General features: G+C 23.3%; 2 protein-coding genes across 2 annotated transcripts; one reads left to right on the top strand and one right to left on the bottom strand.

Moving 5' to 3' along the window:
• The first annotated feature begins 34 nt into the window (after positions 1-34).
• Positions 35-9046, top strand: LOC127284987 (tRNA (adenine(37)-N6)-methyltransferase). The gene is made up of 3 exons (XM_051310738.1): positions 35-261; positions 2457-2783; positions 6199-9046. The coding sequence occupies exons 1-3, from the start codon at positions 173-175 to the stop codon at positions 7556-7558; spliced, it is 1776 nt and encodes a 591-aa protein (XP_051166695.1). The 5' UTR covers positions 35-172; the 3' UTR covers positions 7559-9046.
• Positions 9047-10074: 1028 nt separating this feature from the next.
• Positions 10075-21132, bottom strand: LOC127284981 (ribosome biogenesis protein BOP1 homolog). The gene is made up of 9 exons (XM_051310725.1): positions 20919-21132; positions 18564-19167; positions 18134-18468; positions 15156-15834; positions 13294-13503; positions 12776-13053; positions 12510-12609; positions 11986-12181; positions 10075-10343 (listed from the first exon to the last, which is right to left on the bottom strand). The coding sequence occupies exons 1-9, from the start codon at positions 21015-21017 to the stop codon at positions 10190-10192; spliced, it is 2655 nt and encodes an 884-aa protein (XP_051166682.1). The 5' UTR covers positions 21018-21132; the 3' UTR covers positions 10075-10189.
• Positions 21133-22533: the final 1401 nt, after the last annotated feature.

Here is a 22533-nt window from a genome sequence, read left to right as displayed (position 1 = left end):
AGATGGTAAATAATAGAAATGTATTTGTTAAACAAAGAGGGGGGAAACAAAATGCAGGTGCCAGTGTTGAGAGATGGTAAAATAGTGCGACTGTTGGTAAAATAGAGACGCGCACAAATAAAACATAACATAACATAACCTGCGTTTATGTAAAAAGTGATATAGAGACATCATGGAAACAAACTGTCAAAATTTGGATCGTGATCCAAAATTTCTCTTTGATCAATTATCAACAGCTCGAAAAGAAATTAATAATCTCAGGTTAGTATATTTATATAAATTTTATTTCATATTTTTAAGACGATTTTTTTTTTATATTAATATTGCCAAGAGTTTTTCATTTTTGAGTCGAACATAACCTATAGAAAATGTACTTTTTGTAATAAATGTTTATTATTTTTATTTTGTATACATTTTTCAATGGAGATAAATGTTTATTGTTGTTATATTTTTTTTATAAATGTTTGATAAACAAAATTAGTGAAATTGATGTTTTATTATTGTTAATTTTATATTATTATTGACTAAATTTTAAGTCAGTTAAATTGTCATTTTACTATGATTTTATTTTATTTTCGATTTATAAAATTTGAAAACAAATAATAATTTATTTAATATAAAGCGAAATTAGTTTTTTTTTGACGTTTTAATTAAATATTAAATTATTTGTGATTAGTTGAAATTTAATATAATTTTTTCTCTAAATTCTCCTTTTTTTGGGAATTTTTAATATTTTTTTCAATTTTTTCGAATTTTTTTTTTCATTTATTTTTCTGAAATCCTTACTTTTTCTTTATTGATTTCTTTCCTTGAACTTTATTTTTTATTTTGTCCCTGATATTCTACTTTTATTTTAAGAATTATAATTTATTTATTAAGAAAATTTTTTTAATAAAAAAGGTAAATTACTCGCTAGATTCCTAAAACTATTTCAATTTTGTTACCTTTTTCATAATTTACGAATATAAATTAAGTTATTGTTGTATGTGGCAACAATAATTATTTTTAAAAAAAATATTATATAATTTTGTTTTTTGTTAAAAATAAATTATTAAATTTTTAAATTTTTTAATATTATCTGTTTATTTTCATATAATTATACAAATGTTTATGTTAATTTTATTCGTGAACCCATTTAAGATTTGAAATAAATAAATCAATTATCAGAAGGTATTTTTATTAATCTTGTAATTGATACAGGCCACGGATCGATTTTAAGGCGCAAAAAAGTCGTTTTACTTGATTTACATTTAAAAAAAAGGCGAAGAAGTCGATTTTTTTTTATTTAATTGAATTCAATTAGTTAATAAGTATTTTAGGTATTTTAAATAATATTAATGATATTAGATATTAAATTCATTTTATTAATTCCTCAATAAGAATAATTCAATAGGAATATTATCAAATTTATTTCGAATATTTCAGAATCGAAGACGCAAATTTTTCATATTTTAATTAAGTAGGACAAATTTCTTTTTAAAAAAATTCTGACAACATTAATTCAATTTTAGAGTTTTTATTTGAAACTTTTTTAAATAATAGAATTTTTAAAGAAATATTAAAATTATTAAAAATAATTGAATTTTGGAAGAGTTAGGGTTGAAATTTTTAGAAATAAAAGAAAATTAAATTTTAGAAGGTTTTATATTGAAATTTTTTGAAAATAATTGAATTCAAGTGATTTTAAGTAGAAATTTTTTGGTGATGTCTATATTGCTGAATAATTTATTAAAATTTAAAGACATAAATTGAACTTCAAAATTTTTTAATTGAAAAATGATTTGATATTATTGAATTTTTGATGAATATAAAAAAAAATAATTAAAAATAATTGAATTTCGGAAATATTGTAATTGAAATTATTAAATATCAAAAAGTTTTAGATGGTAAATTTTAAAAATAATTACATATTTTAAAAGATTTTAAATTAAAATTTTTGGTAATTTTATTTGATTTTTTTTGTAATTGTAAACAATTGTTGAATATCATGAAATTTTTAAAATAATTAATTTACAAAAAAATTTTCGTTAAAAATTTGTTAAATAATTGAAATAAATACAATCCGAGGCCTGTTGATAACAAATTTTTCGTTAATTTATAACAATTAAAATGAAATATTCTAATTTTATTAACGTAAAAATAATTGAAAAAAAATCGAGACTTTGATCCAACAAAAAAAAATAAATTTAAAGTATAGCAATAAATAATTTGAAGTATTTAAATAAAAAATTCACATATCTATAAATAAATAGTTTTAAAAATAAAAATATTAATTTCGATTTAATTGAAAATAAAAAAAAATTAATCAACATTGTTTTAATTTTTCTATAAATTAAATTAAAAATAACTAAAAAGCAAACTAAAGATAAAGATTTTTTTTTGTAAATAAATATAATAAATTTTTTTTTTCTAAATACTGTTATTTAGATGTATTTTTTGTTTGTTTTGAAATGCAGACAACAACTGAAAAGTTTACGTTATATCCATGAAAAAGATGTGGATAATATAAAACGTCTTCTTGGACTATGCTCAGATGGAGTTTCTCTAGTTTCATCAAATCAAGAAAATTCCCGTGAAATAGAACCGGGAACAAGTCATGAATCAGAGGATGTTTTAAAATTAAAATCAATTGGAGTGATATCGACATGGTTTCCCAGTAAAAGAGGAACTCCACGACAATCTGGAATATGTGAACGTGTTCCTGGAAAATTGACACTCTTTAATTCCGTCCTGAATAATCCTGAACATGCACTCGAAGGATTACATGAATTTTCACACATGTGGTGAGAATTTTTTTTTCCCATTAATTTATTAAATCTTTATATTATTCCAATCTATTAAATAAATATAAAAAATTTGAATTTAACCTTAACAATGATCAATATTTTTTGGTAATTTTTGTTGATAGATAGGTTGGATGAGAAATTGATTAATTTTAGGAGATGCATGAATTTTCTCCAAATATAGAATTGACTTAATTCATAATTGACCTAAATTCGATTGTGACAATCATCAAATGGCCTAATTGCAGATTTGAAAAATCATGCTTTGAGAAAAATGAGTTTAAACTTTCGTCAATATATTTTCAAATCGGAAAACCTAAAAAATTTAGGAATTAAAATTTGTTTACCATTAGTCTTTTATCCCAGCGCCATAAATATCTATTAGTGAACTAGAAAAGTTAGAAGTGGAATATAGTAAGGAATTATGCTGAATCTGACGAGCAGGTAGCAACTTACCGCAGGTGGTTGTTTATTTGGAGCAGCTGACACGGTTTGGAAAAGAACGCGAAATTTCAATAAAAAAAATGTTCGAATCGATATAAAACCTTTTTCCTCTTATTCTACAAGTAACAAAGGATTTTTTAAGCCAATAAAAAAATTTTTATATATTTTTTTTAAATTCTATATAGAGGCCCCTTAACCTAATTCTGCCGTACGAAAGAAATTCAGGGTTGACACAGTCCTGGAAAAACTGGAATTGTCATGGAAATTTTTTTAGTCATGGAAAATCTGGAAATGTCAGGGAATTTTATGAAATATCGTTCTGAAAATTTAATTTCCTGTATTTGAATCAAGAAAATCTCAAGTTTCCAAGTTGACATTACAACTTTTCTGTTTTAAATTTAGTGCTTAAGGTTGAAATCAACATGAAGTTTTTAAATCTCAGTCTCTATTGGTAAAAAATGTTCTCTTACATAATACGGTTCATTAGTTCATTATTTCAGTAATTTCATTATGTAGTTCAAATTTTAAATTTTTTATTCATCAAAATTTTATAAAGTGGAATTCATAAATTGATAATAATTCAACAGGCCTCGGATTATACGACTTCTTTGAGATAAAATAAAATTTATTTATTGAATTTTTATATGATAAAGCAGGACATAAACAAAAAAATTAGTTTTAAATAATTTTTAAAAATTTATTTTTGCGTTAGATTCCTGTTTAAAATTTTTATGAGTTAAAATCTTAAAAATTCTTCCAGCTTAAAAAATTTATCTGTAAATTTACTTTAAATAAATAAACAAATAAATAAAATTTAAAAAATGATTGAGAAAAAAGAATCTTAAATTTTTTTTAATTTGAAGATCTTGAAAATTTTTCTCAGTTAAATTTTGAAATATTCTAAATAAAATTTTTTAAAAATATTTTCATGAATTATCCTTAATAAATAATTCTATTTTATTTATCACAAATACTTGGTTTGTTATTGAGTTTTTATATGATAAAGTAGTACATGAAATAAATTTAATTTTAAATAATTTTTGAAAATATATTTATTTAAATTTTTTTTTAATTATTTGACTCAATTTATGAAGGACTCATTTAGTTATTATGTAAGAGAATTTTATTATTGAATTAATTCTATTAATTGAAAATTATTTTAAATAAAAATTTGGCTAAATAATAGTTGTGCTAAATAAGAATTCAGATAAGTGAAAATTCGATTAAATAAAAATTCCATTAATTAGAAATTCTTTGAAATAACAGGGTTTCTGACGGTCAAAGATAGTCAGGGAATTTAAATGGTCATGGAAAAATCAGGGAAAAGTCAGGGAATTTCTTTAATTTTCTGGAATTTTTTATAAATAAATTAAAGTAACTAATTGATGCAATTTTATTTTATCGGTTCAACTTCAAATAAAGTAAATTATTCATTAATACGAATAATTTATTATTTAATGCTAATAGCCACATTTAAGTTATAAAATTTTTTAGGGCGTCGAATATTAAATTATCAAATTTCTATTTAGCAAAATTGTATAAAGTGGATTTTATATTATGTAAAATTTTCATATCAAAGAATTTACATTTAACTAAAATTCGATTTAAAAGAATTTCTATTTACCAGAACTCTTATAAAGCATTTTTTCTAATACTTTTTAAAAATTTTAAATTAATAGAATTTCAATTTAACGAAATTTATGTCTATAAAAATTGACAAAAAAAGAACTAAGTAGAATTTTTCTTAAATGAGAATTCTGTTAAATAAGAATTAGTTGGAATTAAAATTTTCTCCAATTAGTTTATTTATTTCACTTAAATATTTTATTTTTTACGAAACATTATTTATTTGGTTCAAATACATATGAAATTAGTGGATAATCGACAGGTTAATGATTTAATTGTATCAAAATAAATTTTATTTGATAAAAATAAAAAATTTTTAGTGTAATTTAGGTCAGGGAAAAACAGGGAATTTTTTTCCTAACAGTTGTTAGACACCCTGAATAAATATCTATGAATATTCGGTTATATATATAAATTTTTTGTTAATAAAAAATTTCGTTAAATAAAAATTCGCTAAAGTAGATATAAATATGAAAAATCAGATAAATAAAAATTTCATTAAATGAAAAATCAATTAAACAAAAAATTCTTCGGTAAGAAAATTCCATTCATTATGAATTTTATTTTATTAAATCTTGTTAAATAGAAATTCGATCATTGTAACATGTAAAAAAAATCATTATTTTTAATTTGAATGAATTCATTATGCGGTTTTTTGCAAGAAATTAATTTACAGAATATTTTATTGTTAATTTAATTGAAATATTTTGTATTTTTTGGCGTGAGTGGCTAAAAATTCATCAAAATAGGTTTATATTTGGATCTGGAATTTTTTTAAAAATGCTTTTGAAAACCTGAAGAAGTCATGAAATTTTTAAATTGGTCTTTCGTGGCAATCCTGAAATTCTCTGGTTGAAATTCCGGACTAATCTGTAATTAATCCGAAACTGTCATCTGGAATTAGTCCGGTTAAGTCCGAAATTTTTCCGATTTGTGTAACTAGTGAATCCGAAATTAATCAAATCTAATTCAATTTAATCTGCAATCAGTTGTGTTGTCAAGAATTAAGGCGAATGTTAATATTAAGAGAGGATAATAGGCTTCACATCATAAAATTTACTAAAAAAAAAAGGGGAATAGGGGAAATTTTTTTGAAAAAAGGGAAAAAATAGGGCAAAATCTAAATATATATTTTCCTTAACCAAAATGCTTTAAAGTTGTTTTAAATTACACTACCTGTGAAAATTTTGAGACCATCCATTTTCTTAATGAATAAAAAACATCTTCAAACATAGAAAGTAAAGAAACAAAAATTTTCTTTTTTTACAAAACAAAAAATTCTTTTTACAAAAAAAATAATAAATCAAACATTATAATATTTTCCTTTTCATATTCTCAATTTCAGGATTCTCTTCCATTTTCATCGAAACGAATCGACTCACATTCGCGCCAAAGTTGCGCCACCACGTTTAAATGGCGCGAGAACAGGTGTTTTCTCCACACGTTCACCCCATCGACCATGTCCAATTGGTCTGAGTCTTGTGAAAATCACAAAAATTGAGAACAACACAATTTTCTTCGATGGTGTCGATATGGTCGATCAAACACCAGTCCTCGACATTAAACCCTACATTCCACAATACGACAATCCATTACACGCGGAGAAATTAAATACCCGATTAACGAGCCTTGAATCGTTACCAAATGGCGTCACTGATACACTGATCGAGCCAATAACAATAAATAATTCACAAGACGAGAATGTCGATGTTGTTACAATTGCCAATAATTCACGATCTGAAGAATCAGTTGTTAATGAAGAGGACTCTGATGTTTCGCGTGACGAGGAAATTGCCCTACGACTACAGGCACAAGAATTTCAAGACTATGGCAATTTTGAGAACGATGTACCCGATACAATTCTACAGTATTTACGTCCACAACAGGAGAATATCGCGAGAAATAATCATGTGTCGTTAATGAATTCGGAGAATGAGAGTTCATCGAGAACATCGGAAGTGGAGAATGGCGAAACATTGGAGAGAATTCGTAATATTAATTTGGAAAGTGATGAGGACAATCGACGCAGTGGTGGTGATGATCGAACTTGGCGAAATTCACGACTTCTTGAGGGTGCGGATGGACCAAGTACTGTTTGTGGCACGGATTTGGATTTAATTCGACGACGTGCTTTAAATGCGAGATTAGACAATTCACCAATAAGAATGGGAGTACGCGAAGCACCCGATGGTGAAGAAGGTTTTGAATCGCCAATTCTCACGCCTTCGCAAACAGTGCCGAATATACAAAATGTAACGGGAAATTCGGCTATTGTTGAACCAATTGCATTGTCTTCTATCGCTACAACTACAACGGCGACGACAACAGTAGCAGCAGCAACAGCAGCAACAACAACAGCAACGGAAATTCGTGTTCCCGAGTGGATTTCAAGGCCACAAACATCAACATTGTCGGTGGTTTTTAATGAACGTGCCCTAGCGCAACTGAACGAGATTCTCGACGATAAAGCTGACGAGGAGAAGGTGGCAATTGAAAATGTTTTACGTGAAGATCCACGGTCGGTGTATTTAAGGCAACGTTGGGGCAATCAATTTTACACATTTTTAATTCACGATCTTCATATTACATGTCGATTTTACGATAGTAGAAAACTTGTCACGGTTTTTCAGGTGAGACACGCGGGACGTACGTGCGAGTGCGGTGAACCCGAGTGGCAATGTTTGGGACATTCGCCTTTAAATTAACAAACGCGATTGTTAGTTTTTGTTTAATTTGTTTGTCCTTTTTCTGTTGATCTAATTTAAATGTAACCTCAAACTTTGTTTTCCCGCAAAAGAATTTATGATAATTCACTCTGTATTATCATATCTTCAATTTTACACGAATTATTATAATTGATATAGAAATTCTTTGGAACGACGAATTTTCATTTCATCGAAATTGCAAATGGTTAAACAAATATAACGTACAAAAACAAAAATGATTTCGGCGCGACTTTTAAAATTCGACCAATCAGCAATTAGCGAGAAAATTGTGATTTGTCAATTTTAAAAATAGTGACGAAATCTTTTTTTTTTTATTGTATTAGTTCGGTTATTTACGATTTTAGTTAAATGAAAATTCTCAAAACCCCGAATTTCCATTTGACCGAAATTGAAAATGTCCGAACAAATATAACCTATAAAAAAAAGATTTCAGCGCGACTTTTAAAATTAGACCAATCAGCAATTATTGCGAAAATTGTGATTTGTCAATTTTAAAAATCGCGCCGAAATCTTTTTTTTTATGTTATGTTGATTGGATTATTTGCAATTTCTGTTAAATGAAAATTCGTCATTTTAAGAATTCTATAATAAATATATAAAATTTTTCATTTAAATATGTATTTTCTAATTTGGAAATAATTTTTAAACTCTTGTTCATTTTGAGGTTATATTAATGGATAAAACAGTTATATTATAATAAGGTACGATCCATTGGCATAAATTTAATTTCTTTTTTTACAAAACAGAATTCAACTTTGAATAAAATTATTAATTATACCTATTTATAATTTTGGATTAGATAAGAAAAAATATTTATTTAAATGCATTATAATAATGCTGATAATAATAATAAAAAACAATAAATAATAATAATAAAAATTCTAATAATAGTAAATAGGTAATAATAATAATAATAAATAATGATAATAATAGATATCAGTAAGATTATTACAAAAAATTTTGCTTCTTTTAACCCTAGAAGGAGTATATGAATTATCTCACACTCTAAAGGGTAACTGGGGTGTCTAGACACCCCAACTTGAAACTTGTGTAAAAAGGTTTCTATTTGACATAAAACTAATTATATATAGTGATTTTTATTGGTTTTTTTAGTAAGGAAAACAATAGTTTCATTGATTTTTTCATAAAATAAAAATAAGTTTAAAAAAACTTGCAAAAACGAAAAATTTTCGAAATTTGAATTTTGCTGGGGTATCTAGATACCATATTTACTGCTCCTGGGTTAAAAATTTATCCCATTTCAAAATTTATGTCAATGGTTCAAACTTTTTTTAAAATTGTTTTTCAATTTTTTGTTAATTTTTTTTTCGTTTTTAACTGACAATAATTAAAATTGTCATATTATCATATTATCGTTTTCACGATTTGAAAGTTAAACAATATACGGATTAATAATATTCTTTTTTTTATTATTTTTATATTGTAAATGTAGAAATAATCCGTATTTTACTGTGATTTTTTTCCGAATAGGTCTTCGACTTTATTTAATTAATAATAATAATAATAATTAGATATGCACAATATTTTGCTTTTCTAGAAAATATTTTTAATCGCACACTGCTCTTTACTTGATTGTAAAGAAAGAGAGAGAGAGAGAGAAAAAAAATATATATATACTTATATATAGCGAATTTTTACTTGGTTTTTTAAGTATGAAATATTTTTTATATTTGACGTTTTTTATTTGTGAAACAAAAGCTTTCTTATCGCGCAATTTCTAATTGTTTTTACACATCTAGCTACTCTTTGTATTTACTCAAGTTACAATTTTACTATTATTTTGTATTCCCACTTCAAATCAAGTTCATAACATTTATGATTAACGATTGAAAAAAAAATATTTTTCTCGCGGAATATAATAAAATGTTTAACCCCAGAAAATTTTTCTTACAAAAATAAATTGTTGATTATAAAACGATGCAAAAAAATGTTTACACACAAAAAATTATAATAATTTACATAGAAATATATTTTTTCTTTGAAATCGTTGATATAAACGTTGTGAACTTCACCGACGTTCATTAGATTTTTTTTTATTATAATTAATTAGTGAATTATAAAAAAACTTTATAATCAATTAATTGTAAAATTATTATAGTTACCTATAAAATATAATATAAAATTTCCAAAAATAGTATTACAAAATTTTTTTAAATCAATTAATTTTACAATGAATGAAAATTAGTAATTTAGTTATATATATTAATATATATATATATTATTAATTTAATATACATGTAATGAATTAATTTTCGTGAAATTATTATGTTCGCAAAACTAATAAAAGAACAAACAAACAAAAAATGAAAGTGATTCGAAAAAAAATAATTTAACTCACAATGAAAAAATGCAATAAAAAAGCTTGAAAATATATATCTCAATAACGTGTCTTTTTTTGTCCTTTTTATTGATTTATTTATTTTAATATGTAAAACAAGACAATCAAATTTTATAATAAAAATAAAACTTCAAAATTATCGATTGGAGTTTTATTTATTTACAGAAAAAGAAAATATATTTATATATATTTAACTCACAATTCTCATTCTCGAGAATCTTTTTTTTTTTTTTTGTTATTTTAAACAAATTCTATGTATACATTCGTATCGTTGAATCAGCGCCCGCAGAGAAAACCCACGGCTGAATTGGATGAAACATGACATCAAGAATTCCAAAATCATTAAATGACTCATGATTACTTAATCGTTTTAAAGGAACGATTAATGGATTTTTCAAAAGATCGCTGAAATAAAAGAAAAAAGACATAGTTGAATAACATTTAATTTGAAAAATTCAATTTAAAATTTTTTAAATTTAATTTAACAAAATTTTATTAAACAAGTATTTATTTATTATTATTTAGGATTGACAAAAGTTAGGGAAATGTCAGGGAATTTTAAAAAAAGTGCTGGAAAAATCTAAACCCAGATTTGCTATTATAAGGTACCTAACATTGTTCATGTGTCAAAAATCAAAGTGTCCAGCGACACTTAAAAAGATTGAATTCTACTTGAATTTATTTTTTTTACTTTAAAAGTATTTAAATCACTGTAAATTTTAAAACAAAATCCTTAAATTATTCAAAATTCCAAAAAATTTATAAATACATTAAATTTAAATAAAATACTATAAAAATCTTAGTATAAGATAAACGGTTAAAATTCAAAATTGAAAGTAAAAATTAAAATCCAAAGAATTAAATGTGATGTAAAAAAAATTTTTGTTGTCAAAATTCATTGAATTAATTAACAATTATCTTACTTAATTTTTTTATTTCCAACAACAAATCGACACATTTTTATTACCATTATTAACACATAAAAACGTCCAAAACTTTTGAAAATGTATCAAAATAATTGAATTTTTGAAGATTAAAAGGTTACATTTTTAGAAATAATTGAATTTCAAGCGATTTTAAATTGTAATTTTTTGTAAATTCTTACTCCTAAATTTTTTTTATGCACATTTAAGACAATAATTAAATTTTAAAAAACTAAAAAAATTTTTTTAAACAATAAAAAATTTAAAATAAGTTTTTAAATAATTAAATTTTTCAACAATTATTAAATTTATAAAAAATTATTGATTTGACAAACAATTTTCGATAAAAATTTTAAAATACTTAAATTTTCGAATAGGTTGTTTCTATTAGGATTTTTAGAAATAAAATTGAATTTCAGAAGATTTGAAATTAGAATGTTTTGTAAATTTGAATTGCTGAATTTTTTTTTTTTTTTTTTTTTACAAATTTTTAACAATAAATGAGTTTTGGAGGATTTAAAAAAAAGGTTTAATTAATTAAATTTTCGAAGTTTAGCAGTTAAATTTGTTGTTAATTATTAAATTTTAAAAGATTTTGAATTGAAAATTTGGAAAATATGTAGTGTTTGAAAAGTATAAATGTAGTGTTTGATGTGGAATTAAAAAAAAATTTCAATATTTAATTTCTTTCATTTTAATGTGTAAAGTTTTTCCTTTAAAATTTATTTGCATAGAACATTTCTAAATTTATTTATAATAAAATTTATTTAATTGTGTAGAATGTTCTGATGTTTAATTTTAACTACGTAGATTTAAAAATTAAGGTAACGAAACAATTATAATATTAATAATTTAATCATAATTATAATTTTTTTATATTGTGTAAAAATAAATTTTATAAAATTGAAAAAATTTAATGAAACTTTTTAATTTATTTTATTCTAATGTGTAGAGTTTTCTTTTTTTTGTAGAATTTATTTGTATAGAATTAATACCATTTATTTAAATGTATTGTATGCTAGTTAATTAATCAATTTTTTTTAATTGATCAAGAGTTAAAATTAAAATTCACATTTGTGTGGTGAAAAGAAAGAAAAAAAGAGAATAAAAAATTGACAACTTACTTGTAGACCATTCCATGACAGACTATGAGACTTCTGTCATCGGCTCCTGAAGCAAAAAGTGGATATCGTTTGTGGAAAGCAACATTTCTTACACCAGTTCCATGTAATCTCAATGTCTGATATGGTTTTGTACTCAAATCCAAATCAAACCAAATAACTTTTCGATCATATGTTCCAACTAAAATATTGTCGCCGCCTGTAAAAAAAATTCACAAATTTTCTTTTTTCATTTAGAGAAATCCAAGAAAAAAAAATACAATTCATTTTTCTATTTTTTATATAATGAAAAATTACTAAAAAAGATGTCATAAAACTTTGCTATATTTTCCATTTTTCTGGCTAATTTCCAAATAAATTACGTTTGAAAATTGTATTTCTTCAGATAATTTCGTTTTTTTCTCTGTTTTATGAAACTTATCAGTTAGTTTTCGTTTATTTCATTCTAAGTTAAATAACTGATTCATGAATTAAAAAAAAAGTATATAAATTATTTTCACACGGGAAAAAAGTAAAATAATTTTTACCTGGATGCATGGCCATTGATGAAATCCATTGTGAGTTTGAAAGTAATTTTTTCACCATTTCTTGTTTCACGAGATCGTAAATTCGAACATTTCGCTGTGTCTAAAAAAGAAAATCGTTAAAAATTAATAAAAAATAACTTTCTTTCATTTTCTAATTTTACTTTCACTAAATTAAAAAAAAAAATTGTTAATAAAATGAAATTTACAAAAAAAAGAAAAAAAATTTATTAAAATATGAGGCGGGGTAAAAAAAATAATCAACTTACAGCCACAAATAAAAAGGGTCTTATCGGATGGAATAGAACACATTGAATTAAACCCTTGGGTCTTCTAAATGGAAGTTGAGATCGTCTTTTTGACAATTGATTTATTAAAACCGATCGATTTTGTCCATCGGGCATAACTGTTGCAAAATAATCACCCTTGCCATGCCAAGTGACTTGTTTTACCATTTTAAAATGATTTAAAATCAATCTGATTCCATTATTTTTCTCTTCACCTTCAGCCTGTTCCCATTGGACTGTCGATTTTATATTGGCCGCGACTGTATAAACAATTTTCAATTTAATAAAAATAATTTCGACGTTGTTGCCGTCAAAATGTTTAAAATTTGGAGTTTCTTTTTTATTTAATTTTCACCAAAAATAACTCTGAGAAATTGATAAATTTATATTAAATATAAAAATAATAAGAGGTACTGTTAATAATAATAATTAAAAAGATTTTAATAGTAATAAAATAATAATAATAATAATAGCAATAAAATAAAAAAATAATGATTCACCTATAACATCAGTTTGAGGAATGATTTCAAGAAGTTGATCTGTCTTTTTTGTTATAACGTGATCTCCAACTCCAGGATTAATTAAGAGAACTTTTCTATCGGCTGCGACAGCAATTAAGGAAATCGCTTGATTTGGACACCAAGCGATGCTTCTAATAACTCCACCACAAGGAACAACTTTTACGCAACGTCCAGTTGCGATTTCCCAAACTGCAATTTTTCAAAAAACATTTCTTACTTTAGAAAAATTTGGATGAAAATTTATCAAAACAATAAAATATCAAATCTGATTTTAAAAAATTGCGAATTATCGAAAAAAACGTAATTCGGGGTAAATTTCAAAATTATGACTAAAAAATTTAATTGATAGAGAATTTATTAAAAAAAAAGTTCTAAAAATAAAAAATTGTAAAAAATTTTTTTTTTAAATTGTTCAAATATTTAATTATTATTAAAAACTTTAATTACAGCTCTTAGAAACAAAAAATATCATTTTAAAATCTCTTGAAATTCAATTAATTCTAAAAATCTTAACATCTCTACAAAAATTCAATTTATTAAAAATTTTTTTTTTTAAATCTTCGAAATTTGTAAAAAAAAGTGTTGAGTAATTGAAATTTATAAAAAATTTCAATTTAAAATTTAAACTGTAAATTTTTAAAAAACTTAATTCTTTTAATAAATTTTTTTAAAGTATTTTGTACATATTTTTGTTTTAATAACAGGTAGTAAAACACGTGGAGTTGTTTTTTGAAAGTTAAAAAAATTGAATGAATTTTTGTTGACAAACAAATTTTTTACATCACACTTAATTCTTTAGATTTGAATTTTTCTCCTTAAAATTGAATTTGAACCGATTGTGTCGAACCGAGATATTTTTAATATTTCAAAATATATTAATATTAGTTTAGAGAATTTTAATAATTTAACAAATAATTTAAAATAAAATCTTTTAAAAGTAATTGAATATTTAAAGATTTATAATTCAGATTTTTGAAAATAAATGAAATTCAAGTGATTTTTGTTTTAAATTTTCGGTGATTTATGTTGCTGAAAAATTTATTAGAAATTTACATACAAAAATTAAATTTCAAAAGTTTTTAATTGAAAAATGCTTTTAGATAATTGAATTTTCAAAGAATATTATAAAAATCATTAGAAATAATTTAATTTTGGAAGAGTTATAGTTGAAAATTATTAAATTTCAGAAAGTTTTAGAGGGAAAATTTTAGAAGGTTTTAAATTAAAATTTTTAAAAATAATTGAATTACAAGCGATTTTGAATTTAAATTTTTGAATAATTTTATTTGCTGATTTTAAAAAATTTTAAACAATTATTGAATTTCATAAAATTTTCAATTAAAAAATAGTTTACGATAATTGAATTTGTGAAGAATTTTTATTAGATTTATCGAAAATAATTAATTTAGAGAAGAATTTTAGTTAAAAATTTGTTAAATAATTGAAATAAAGAAGATAAAAATGTAAAAAAAAAGTAGAAAAAATCCTATAATTCGAGGCCTGTGAACTTTCAAATGTACGAAAAATTTATTTGCAACTTTTTTGACTACAAATTTGATTATAAAATATTTCTTTCCGTATGCAAGAATTAATAAATAATTTATTAAATGTTTAACAATTTTGTATTTTTTATTGCTATAGTAATTTAAAAAAATGTATATTCCAAATCAGATGATTTCGTTCATTTGAAAGTTCAGAACTTGAGGCACATCAATGTTGCATTTAAACTGAGTGTTCCGAAAAGCCATTGAATGGCAGAAAGGAAAAATTAAATAAAAAAAGTAATTTTAAGTTAAAATTAAATAATTTGTTTTTTTCTAAATAAAAAAGGAAAATCTTACCTCTCAGAGTCATGTCATCGCCACCAGAGGCAAAATATTGTCCCTTCCATTCGGAACTGATACTCCTCACCATATCCGTGTGTCCAGTAAAAACCATTGACATTGTCGTTGGGAATGGTTGCAAATCCTTGGGACTCGGTAATTGTGGGACTAAATCTTCCGGTTGAATTGTTAATTTCATTTTTATTGCTCTTGGACAAAGATAAAGATCCAAACAACGTTGAAATCTTTCTTTAATATATTTCGGATATGCCGGCACATGTCTCAATGATTCAAATTTCTGTGGAATGAAATGTAATTTCCTCTTCCACGGTGTATTTTTATATTTATTAAATTCCTTCATTTCTTTAGCGTCAAATAAATATTCAGCCGGTGGATTATAACTCTCGGCATGACCGGGTAAAAATCTTTTTGGCGCTGCAATATGTTTATGAATGCGACGCATCTCCTCGGCCTGATCGTCAGTTTGCCAAAGCATATAAAATTGTGGATCATTATTTGATTGTTGACGTTCTTTTTCCATTTGTTCGGTTGATTTTATCCAACCCATTTTTAATGCATGCACTAATTTTGAAACTTTTTTCGCCTCAACTTTAGATGGTACAAATGATCTTTTGTGCTCGGGGAATTTTCTTAATGGCGTTTTCATCACTTCTGACGTGAACCATTCGACCCACGGCTGTAAATTTATGAAAAAAAAAAGATTTTAACACTAAAAAAAGAAATAAATACAACTAGAAATTTTTTATTGCAAATTTCCCTGTGTTTTCCATATTTTCACGAAATACAAGAAACACAATTTTCATGATATTTAAAAAAAAAAGAATTACAATTCGGTTAAAGTCAATCAAATGTAAATTTAATTAAATAAAAATTTTATCAAAAAAATTCTATTATGTAAATTAATATAAATAAAAATTTGTTTAAAATAATTAAAAAAAAATTTCGTAAAATAACAAATTAGATTAAATTCGGCATAGAATATTCTCTCAACTTTATTTTGAATAAATAGTAAAAAAAAATCTTCTATTTTGAAATTATTTTCAATTCCTTTACATTTCATTATTAAACAATTCATTCACTTTACAAGTTAATTTTTTTTATCCATTTCTTTTGTAACTTCTAATTCTCTAAATTTTAGCTTAAATTCTCTAATTTTGTGTGTTTTCTACATAGAAAATATTTAATTAATTAAAAAGAAAAAACAGGTTTTGAATTCTTTTTAGGTTAAAATAAATGTTTTAACTAATTTTGCAGTGTTATGTATAAAAATCGCTATTCTGAAATTTTTTTTCATTATTAAATTTTGTTAATCGAGCAATAAAAGTACAAATATATTGAATTTGAAAAATAATTTTATATAAAACAAATTGTGTTTAAGAAATAACTTTCATTTAAAAACAATTAAATTTAAAAAATAATTTGTTTATAAATCAATTCTATTTGGATAATTTAAGTTTAAAATTTTTATTTATGTATTGATATATTCTTAAAATAAGTTATAATTATTCAAACTTTTTAACGGGAATTATTGACATTTTATAAATCATTCAACTTTTTTAAAAAATATTTTGACTTTAATTAAAATTACATTTAGAAACAAAAGAAAATAAATAAATATTCCTGATCTTAAATTATTAATTAATTATTAAGTAATCCTTTATTTATGTTTAAAAATAACTATTTTTTTATTTGCTCAAAACAAAATTATATGTTTCCTTTATCTTCGAACAAATAAAAAATAAATGTTTTATTTTGATTAATAATAATTTCTTAAATTTTATTAAAAAATTTAACTACTTTTAATGATTTTCTTCTTTGTTAAAATGTTTATTTATAATAATTTTAGAAAGATAAGATACTTGAAACAATGAAATTATTATGTTTATTTTTTTGTAAATTCAAATATCACGTCTCACTCTTTCCTAATTTATTAGCAATGAAATTCAAATATTTAAAGAATTATAACTTAAATTCTCTATTTTTTGAAAGTTTTGAGCATAGAAAACATATACCTACATTAGTTTAAAACACGTTTTTTTATATTTCTTATGTTAAAAAACAATTTTAAACTAATTTCACAATTTTTGCTGTGAAAATCGCTTTTTTTGGAAAATATTTTTTATCGCATTTCAAAATTGAGTAATAAAAAAAAAGAATAATTAAATTTAAAAAATATTTGAAAATGAAAGTAGGGTAATTAAGTTAGAAAAAAAATATTTTTAAATTACTCAATTCTTATAATTTACTCGAATTTACAAACTCAATTAAAGTTTTAATCCTAATGAATTTATAAAATAGAATTTAAAAAATAATATCTAATTGAATTTAAAACATATTACACTTTGAAAATAAATGAAATTTATTAAAAACAAATTGATTGAAAAAATAAAATTAAAACAAATGATTTTTACAATATTTAATTTTTAAAATATTGTCATAGCGAAAGTTCGAATAAAATTAAGAAAATATTAACTTAAATTTGTGTGATTATAATTAAATAATTTATTTATTTACGGTAAATATATTAATATAAATATATTTAATTTATAATTCTTTTAGTTTAAAAAATTTATGTTTAGAAAATTAAATTTACATTACATTATTTATTCAAAAATAAAATTGTAAGAATATCCTATATATGTTAAATTAAAATTCTGTTGAATGCAAATTTAATGACACAAAAATTCGTTTAAGAGAAAATTCAATGAAACAACAATTCGATTAAATGAAAATTGTGCTGTAAGAAAAGTCAATAAAATGAAAATGAAATGTTAATTCTGGTAAATAACAATTTATTTAAATTTAAAAAAAGTTCATTAAACCCAAATTTTCGTTAAACTAAAATTTAATTAGATATCAAGTAAATTAAATAAAAATTCGATTCTATGGGCATGCTTAAAAATTTTCCCTTTTTTCTAAAAACTCTGTCAATAATAATAATAATAAAAAAATGTATGCCAAAGAAAAATACTTACGGCATATTCGTCAAATTGTGAGTTGGGAACTTTTTGCTTTTGAATTCGAGTTATTAATTCAATGTCCGCCTCGCTCAATACAACATCCTGTCCCGTTTGTGGATCTTTAATGGTTCGCCAAAAATCGGGATCCTCCATTCGTTTCAAGAAATTATCAAGTTGATCGCCTTTTTCTGGTTTTAAAATTTTCTGCCCATCCCAATTGTAACCTATATGTTTGTAATCATCGTACCATTTCATTGGTATATTACCAACTGTATTGCGAATATCTTCCTCGTCCGAACTATCAAATTCATATTCATCCTGATTCGATGAACTTTCTTTTATACTTTTATCTGCAACAATTTATATATTTAAAAAAAATAAACCAAAATTAATTAAAAATTAATAATAAAAAAAACAATATATCGAGTATTTATCTGAATTTTACCGTCATTTTCTGTAATTTCCAATTTATTGGAAATTTTCCCTCCATTCGAATCTTCTGATTTCGTTTTAAATGTTTTTATTTTCTTTTTTCCTAATTTCGATTCTTTTCCTTTCGCCGATTTTAGTTCTTTATTTTTCACATCGGTGGATTTTAATTTGTTTTTCGTATTTTTCAATTTTGGAGATTGATTTTGTTTATTTACTTTTTTGCCTTTTGTAGATTTTTCTTCGGCCTCCGATGAAGATGATTCGGATTTATTTTTAATATTTAGATCATCGGAATCAGATTCAAATTCTAATTCACTACCTTCCAGGTAATTGTCATCATTTTCTTCCTCCTCCTCTTCCTCATCATCATCATCGTCGTCGTCATCGTTCTCGTCATCTTCTTCATCGGAATCGGATTCTAATTCCGATTCACTGACTTCATCGTCATCGGAATTGTTTTCTAATTCCAATTCGCTGACATCGTCCTCAGACTCAAAAACAACTTGATCTTGTTCTGTATCTGAATCAGGAATTTTATCAACGTCCACTGCTTCCTCATCGCTACTGTCGTCTTCATCATTTACCTCCGATGCCAATAAATCTTCGGTACCTGAATCCTAATAAAAAAAATTGAAGAAAAAATAAATACAAATAGTCATTTGAGATAAATATAAACGATTAATTTTTAACTTCGTGGTTAAATTCTATTTATTTTGATTTTCCTACTAATTAATTTTATTCATTTAAAACAATGTTACGTTTCTGTAAGTAAAAAAAATTTAATAATTAATAAAAACTACAATAATTATCAATTTTTAAAAGTTTTTTTCTAATTTTTCAAGTCTAAATAATACTTTAATTATGAAAAAATAAATAATTATAATTTTTAAATAATATTTTGTAAGAAAAATTTTCTATTACTTATATAAGAATAAATTACTATAAAATATATAATAGATAATAAACTACAAATCTTTAATATTAATTAATTCGTAATAATTAATAATTGTAATATTTGACATTACTATTATTGTTATATTAAAAAAGAAAAAAATGCTAATTTAAATATATATATAAAATTTTAATCCAAATAATATTTTCAATAATTTTGAGAATGTTGAAAAAATAAACATATGTTTAGGTATTTAAAAAAAATATATTCAACAATAATATTTGGCCTAAAATTTCATACTTAATGTTAATAATAATTCCAATTAGTAATAGTATTTAAAATTAAATTTAATATTAAAATATTTTTTTAACAGCATTAAAATAATCTATTTTTAATCTTTTCAAATTTTAGTTTCTTAAAAATATTTTACAAATATTGCTTCCTCATGGAAAAATTATAGTAATAACAAAAATTTTTAATTTGAATTTTTGGGTATATTTTCGTTTTTTATAAAGATAAAATTTTTATATATTTTCCAGAAATTAAATTTTTAACAAATTTCAGATTGAATTTAAGGCGCAATAAAGTCGTTTTAGTCGATTTACATTCGAAAAAATAACGAAAAATTCGAATTTTTTAAATTTAATTAGTTAATAAATATTTTACTTTAAATTATTAATGTTATTAGATATTAAATCTATTTTATTAATTCGTTAATAAGAATAATTCAATAGGAATATTATCAAGAAAATTTATTTTCAATATTACAGAATCAAAGACTTAAATTTTTAAAATTTTAATTAAGTTTTTATTTTATTTAGAGTCAGTTGGGGTAAATTAAATTTCAAAAAATTATGTAAAATTTCAAACAATAATTAAATTTTACACAATTGAAAATAATTTGTCAAATAATTTTAAATAACATTTTTTTAAAAGTAATTGCATTTTCAAAGATTTACAATTCAGATTTTTGAAATTCATTGAACTTTAAGTGATTTATAATTAACATTTTTTGTGATTTCTGTTTATGAAGAATTTATTAGAAATTACAGAAAAAATTGAATTTCAAAATTTTTTAATTGAAAAGTGCTTTTAAATAATTTAATTTTTGAAGAGTTAAAGTTGACATTTTTAGAAATAATTAAATTTTCAAAGGTTTTAAATTAAATTTTTTTTTCAACAATTAAATTTATTGATTAAAAGAAAAGACAATTAAGTAGAAAATATTAGAATATTACGATTTAAATTCACGTGGAATAATTGAAATATAAATAAGGTTATGTTATCATATTTTTTGGCGCACATATATAAGAAAATTAATCTGCTAATTGAATTGTAAAATACAAAAAAGTTAAAGGAATGAAAATTTATAAGAAACATATAAATTTTATTTATTAATATAATAAAAATTAAAAATATCGAAAAATACTTAAGGAATATATAAACTTTAAAATTTATAAATAAAAATATCCATACCTCAGAAGTACTTTCATCTTCGTTTTGAATTACTTCGACAATTTTCTTAGATAATTCAGAGGTTTCTTTTCTTTTCTGAGCTCTTTTTGGAGCCACCATTTTATATTATTTTAATATTTATAAAAAAAACAAAAACTCTAGTGTAAAATTGAAATTGAAAAAATGAGGTTACATTTGTGTCATCAAAACGCACGTGTTTTTTGTGACTAATCGCCATATTGGATTTTAAGGCTGCCTCTGCAATCGTTTCTATGGGAGCGACTCTCGCTCGAATAACTTTTCGATATCTCGAAACAACGATATATTTACGCGCTAAAGAATAAATATTCAAAATATAAATAATTAATTATTTATTGTAAAGCTCTTGAGAAAATTATAAGAGAAAGAATTTTATTTGTTTGAATTATTATTTTTTTGCAGAATCTTCATTAAACTGATTTTCTATATTACAGAATTTTTATATCAGAATTTTAATTTCTTCCCCTTTTCGGGTGTACTTCCTAAGTAGGAGTATCCAGAGATTGGTAAGTATCATACTTCATGTATGTTACCTAAGTTTGCTATGTATGTTACATGTGTATACAACTTGTCCAGTTTGCTACACAACGTTTGTTACATTTCATGACGTAGGCACTTGTAATGGTCAGAAGCAAATATAACCTCAATCTAGTTGGTTCCGCTATGCCCGTGAAGTTAGCACCACAACTTTATCAAAAACAATTTTCTTTTTTTCTAAACGTTTGTTGGTCGTTTGATAGTGATTGATAGTTGATACCCAACGTTTGATGGTAATAATTAGAAACAATAAACAAACATCAAATATTCGTGTGCTAATTTCACGGTGCACCCCAATTTTAATAAAATCCTATTTTTTCAGTAGTAAACGTTTGTTGGTCGTTTGATAGTGATTGATAGTCAGTTCTGAACGTTTGATGGTTGCAATAATATTAAATATTAACATTATTAAAAACATCTATCCATAAGGTTATTCAAGTTGGGTGGGGGAAAGCCAAGATGGATGATGGCACCTTATTAGCAATCGCTCCAAATGCGCATGCGCAAAGCTTTCTCTCGCGGCATATTCAAATAACAGAAACTGAATTCAATTATAGAAACAAAATTAATTACTTCAAAATTTTAATTATAAATCATACAATTAATCTACCTCCTTTCAAAATTATTAATACAAATTATTCCACAAGGATTAATTTATCAACAACGATGTTGCTAGATTTTAAAAATTTAAACAATTCTTAATTTTTTTAATTCCAATCCATTGTTGGACGATTGATGGTGATTGATAAATAAGAGAAATCGTTTGATGGTCATTGATTGTTGACTTAAATCGTTTGATGGTGATTGATAATTAAGAGAAATCGTTTGATGGTCATTGATTGTTGACTTAAATCGTTTGATGGTGATTGATAATTGGCAGAAATGGTTTGATGGTCATTGATTGTTGACTTAAATCGTTTAAAGGTGATTGATAATTAAGAGAAATCGTTTGATGGTGATTGATTGTTGACTTAAATCGTTTGATGGTCATTGATTGTTGACTTAAATCGTTTGATGGTGATTGATAATTAGCAGAAATCGTTTGATGGTCATTAATTGT

Source organism: Leptopilina boulardi, unplaced genomic scaffold, assembly GCF_019393585.1.
Source record: "Leptopilina boulardi isolate dan_hultmark-lab unplaced genomic scaffold, ZJU_Lbou_2.1 LbouV2_327, whole genome shotgun sequence".
In the NCBI taxonomy this organism is placed as follows: Eukaryota; Metazoa; Arthropoda; class Insecta; order Hymenoptera; family Figitidae; genus Leptopilina; species Leptopilina boulardi.
The sequence above is the reverse complement of the archived record's forward strand: the minus strand, read 5'-3'. Positions and strand labels throughout refer to the sequence as shown.

Excerpts from the sequence above, each read along its gene's own strand:
- LOC127284981 (XM_051310725.1), bottom strand. The coding sequence starts at position 21,017 with ATGGTGGCTCCAAAAAGAGCTCAGAAAAGAAAAGAAACCTCTGAATTA. Across the intron at positions 18,469-18,563 it reads GGAAATTACAGAAAATGACG|ATAAAAGTATAAAAGAAAGT; the intron begins GTAAAATTCAGA and ends AAATTGTTGCAG. Across the intron at positions 15,835-18,133 it reads CACAATTTGACGAATATGCC|CCGTGGGTCGAATGGTTCAC; the intron begins GTAAGTATTTTT and ends ATAAATTTACAG.
- LOC127284987 (XM_051310738.1), top strand. The coding sequence starts at position 173 with ATGGAAACAAACTGTCAAAATTTGGATCGTGATCCAAAATTTCTCTTT. Across the intron at positions 262-2,456 it reads AAAGAAATTAATAATCTCAG|ACAACAACTGAAAAGTTTAC; the intron begins GTTAGTATATTT and ends TTTGAAATGCAG. Across the intron at positions 2,784-6,198 it reads CATGAATTTTCACACATGTG|GATTCTCTTCCATTTTCATC; the intron begins GTGAGAATTTTT and ends TCTCAATTTCAG.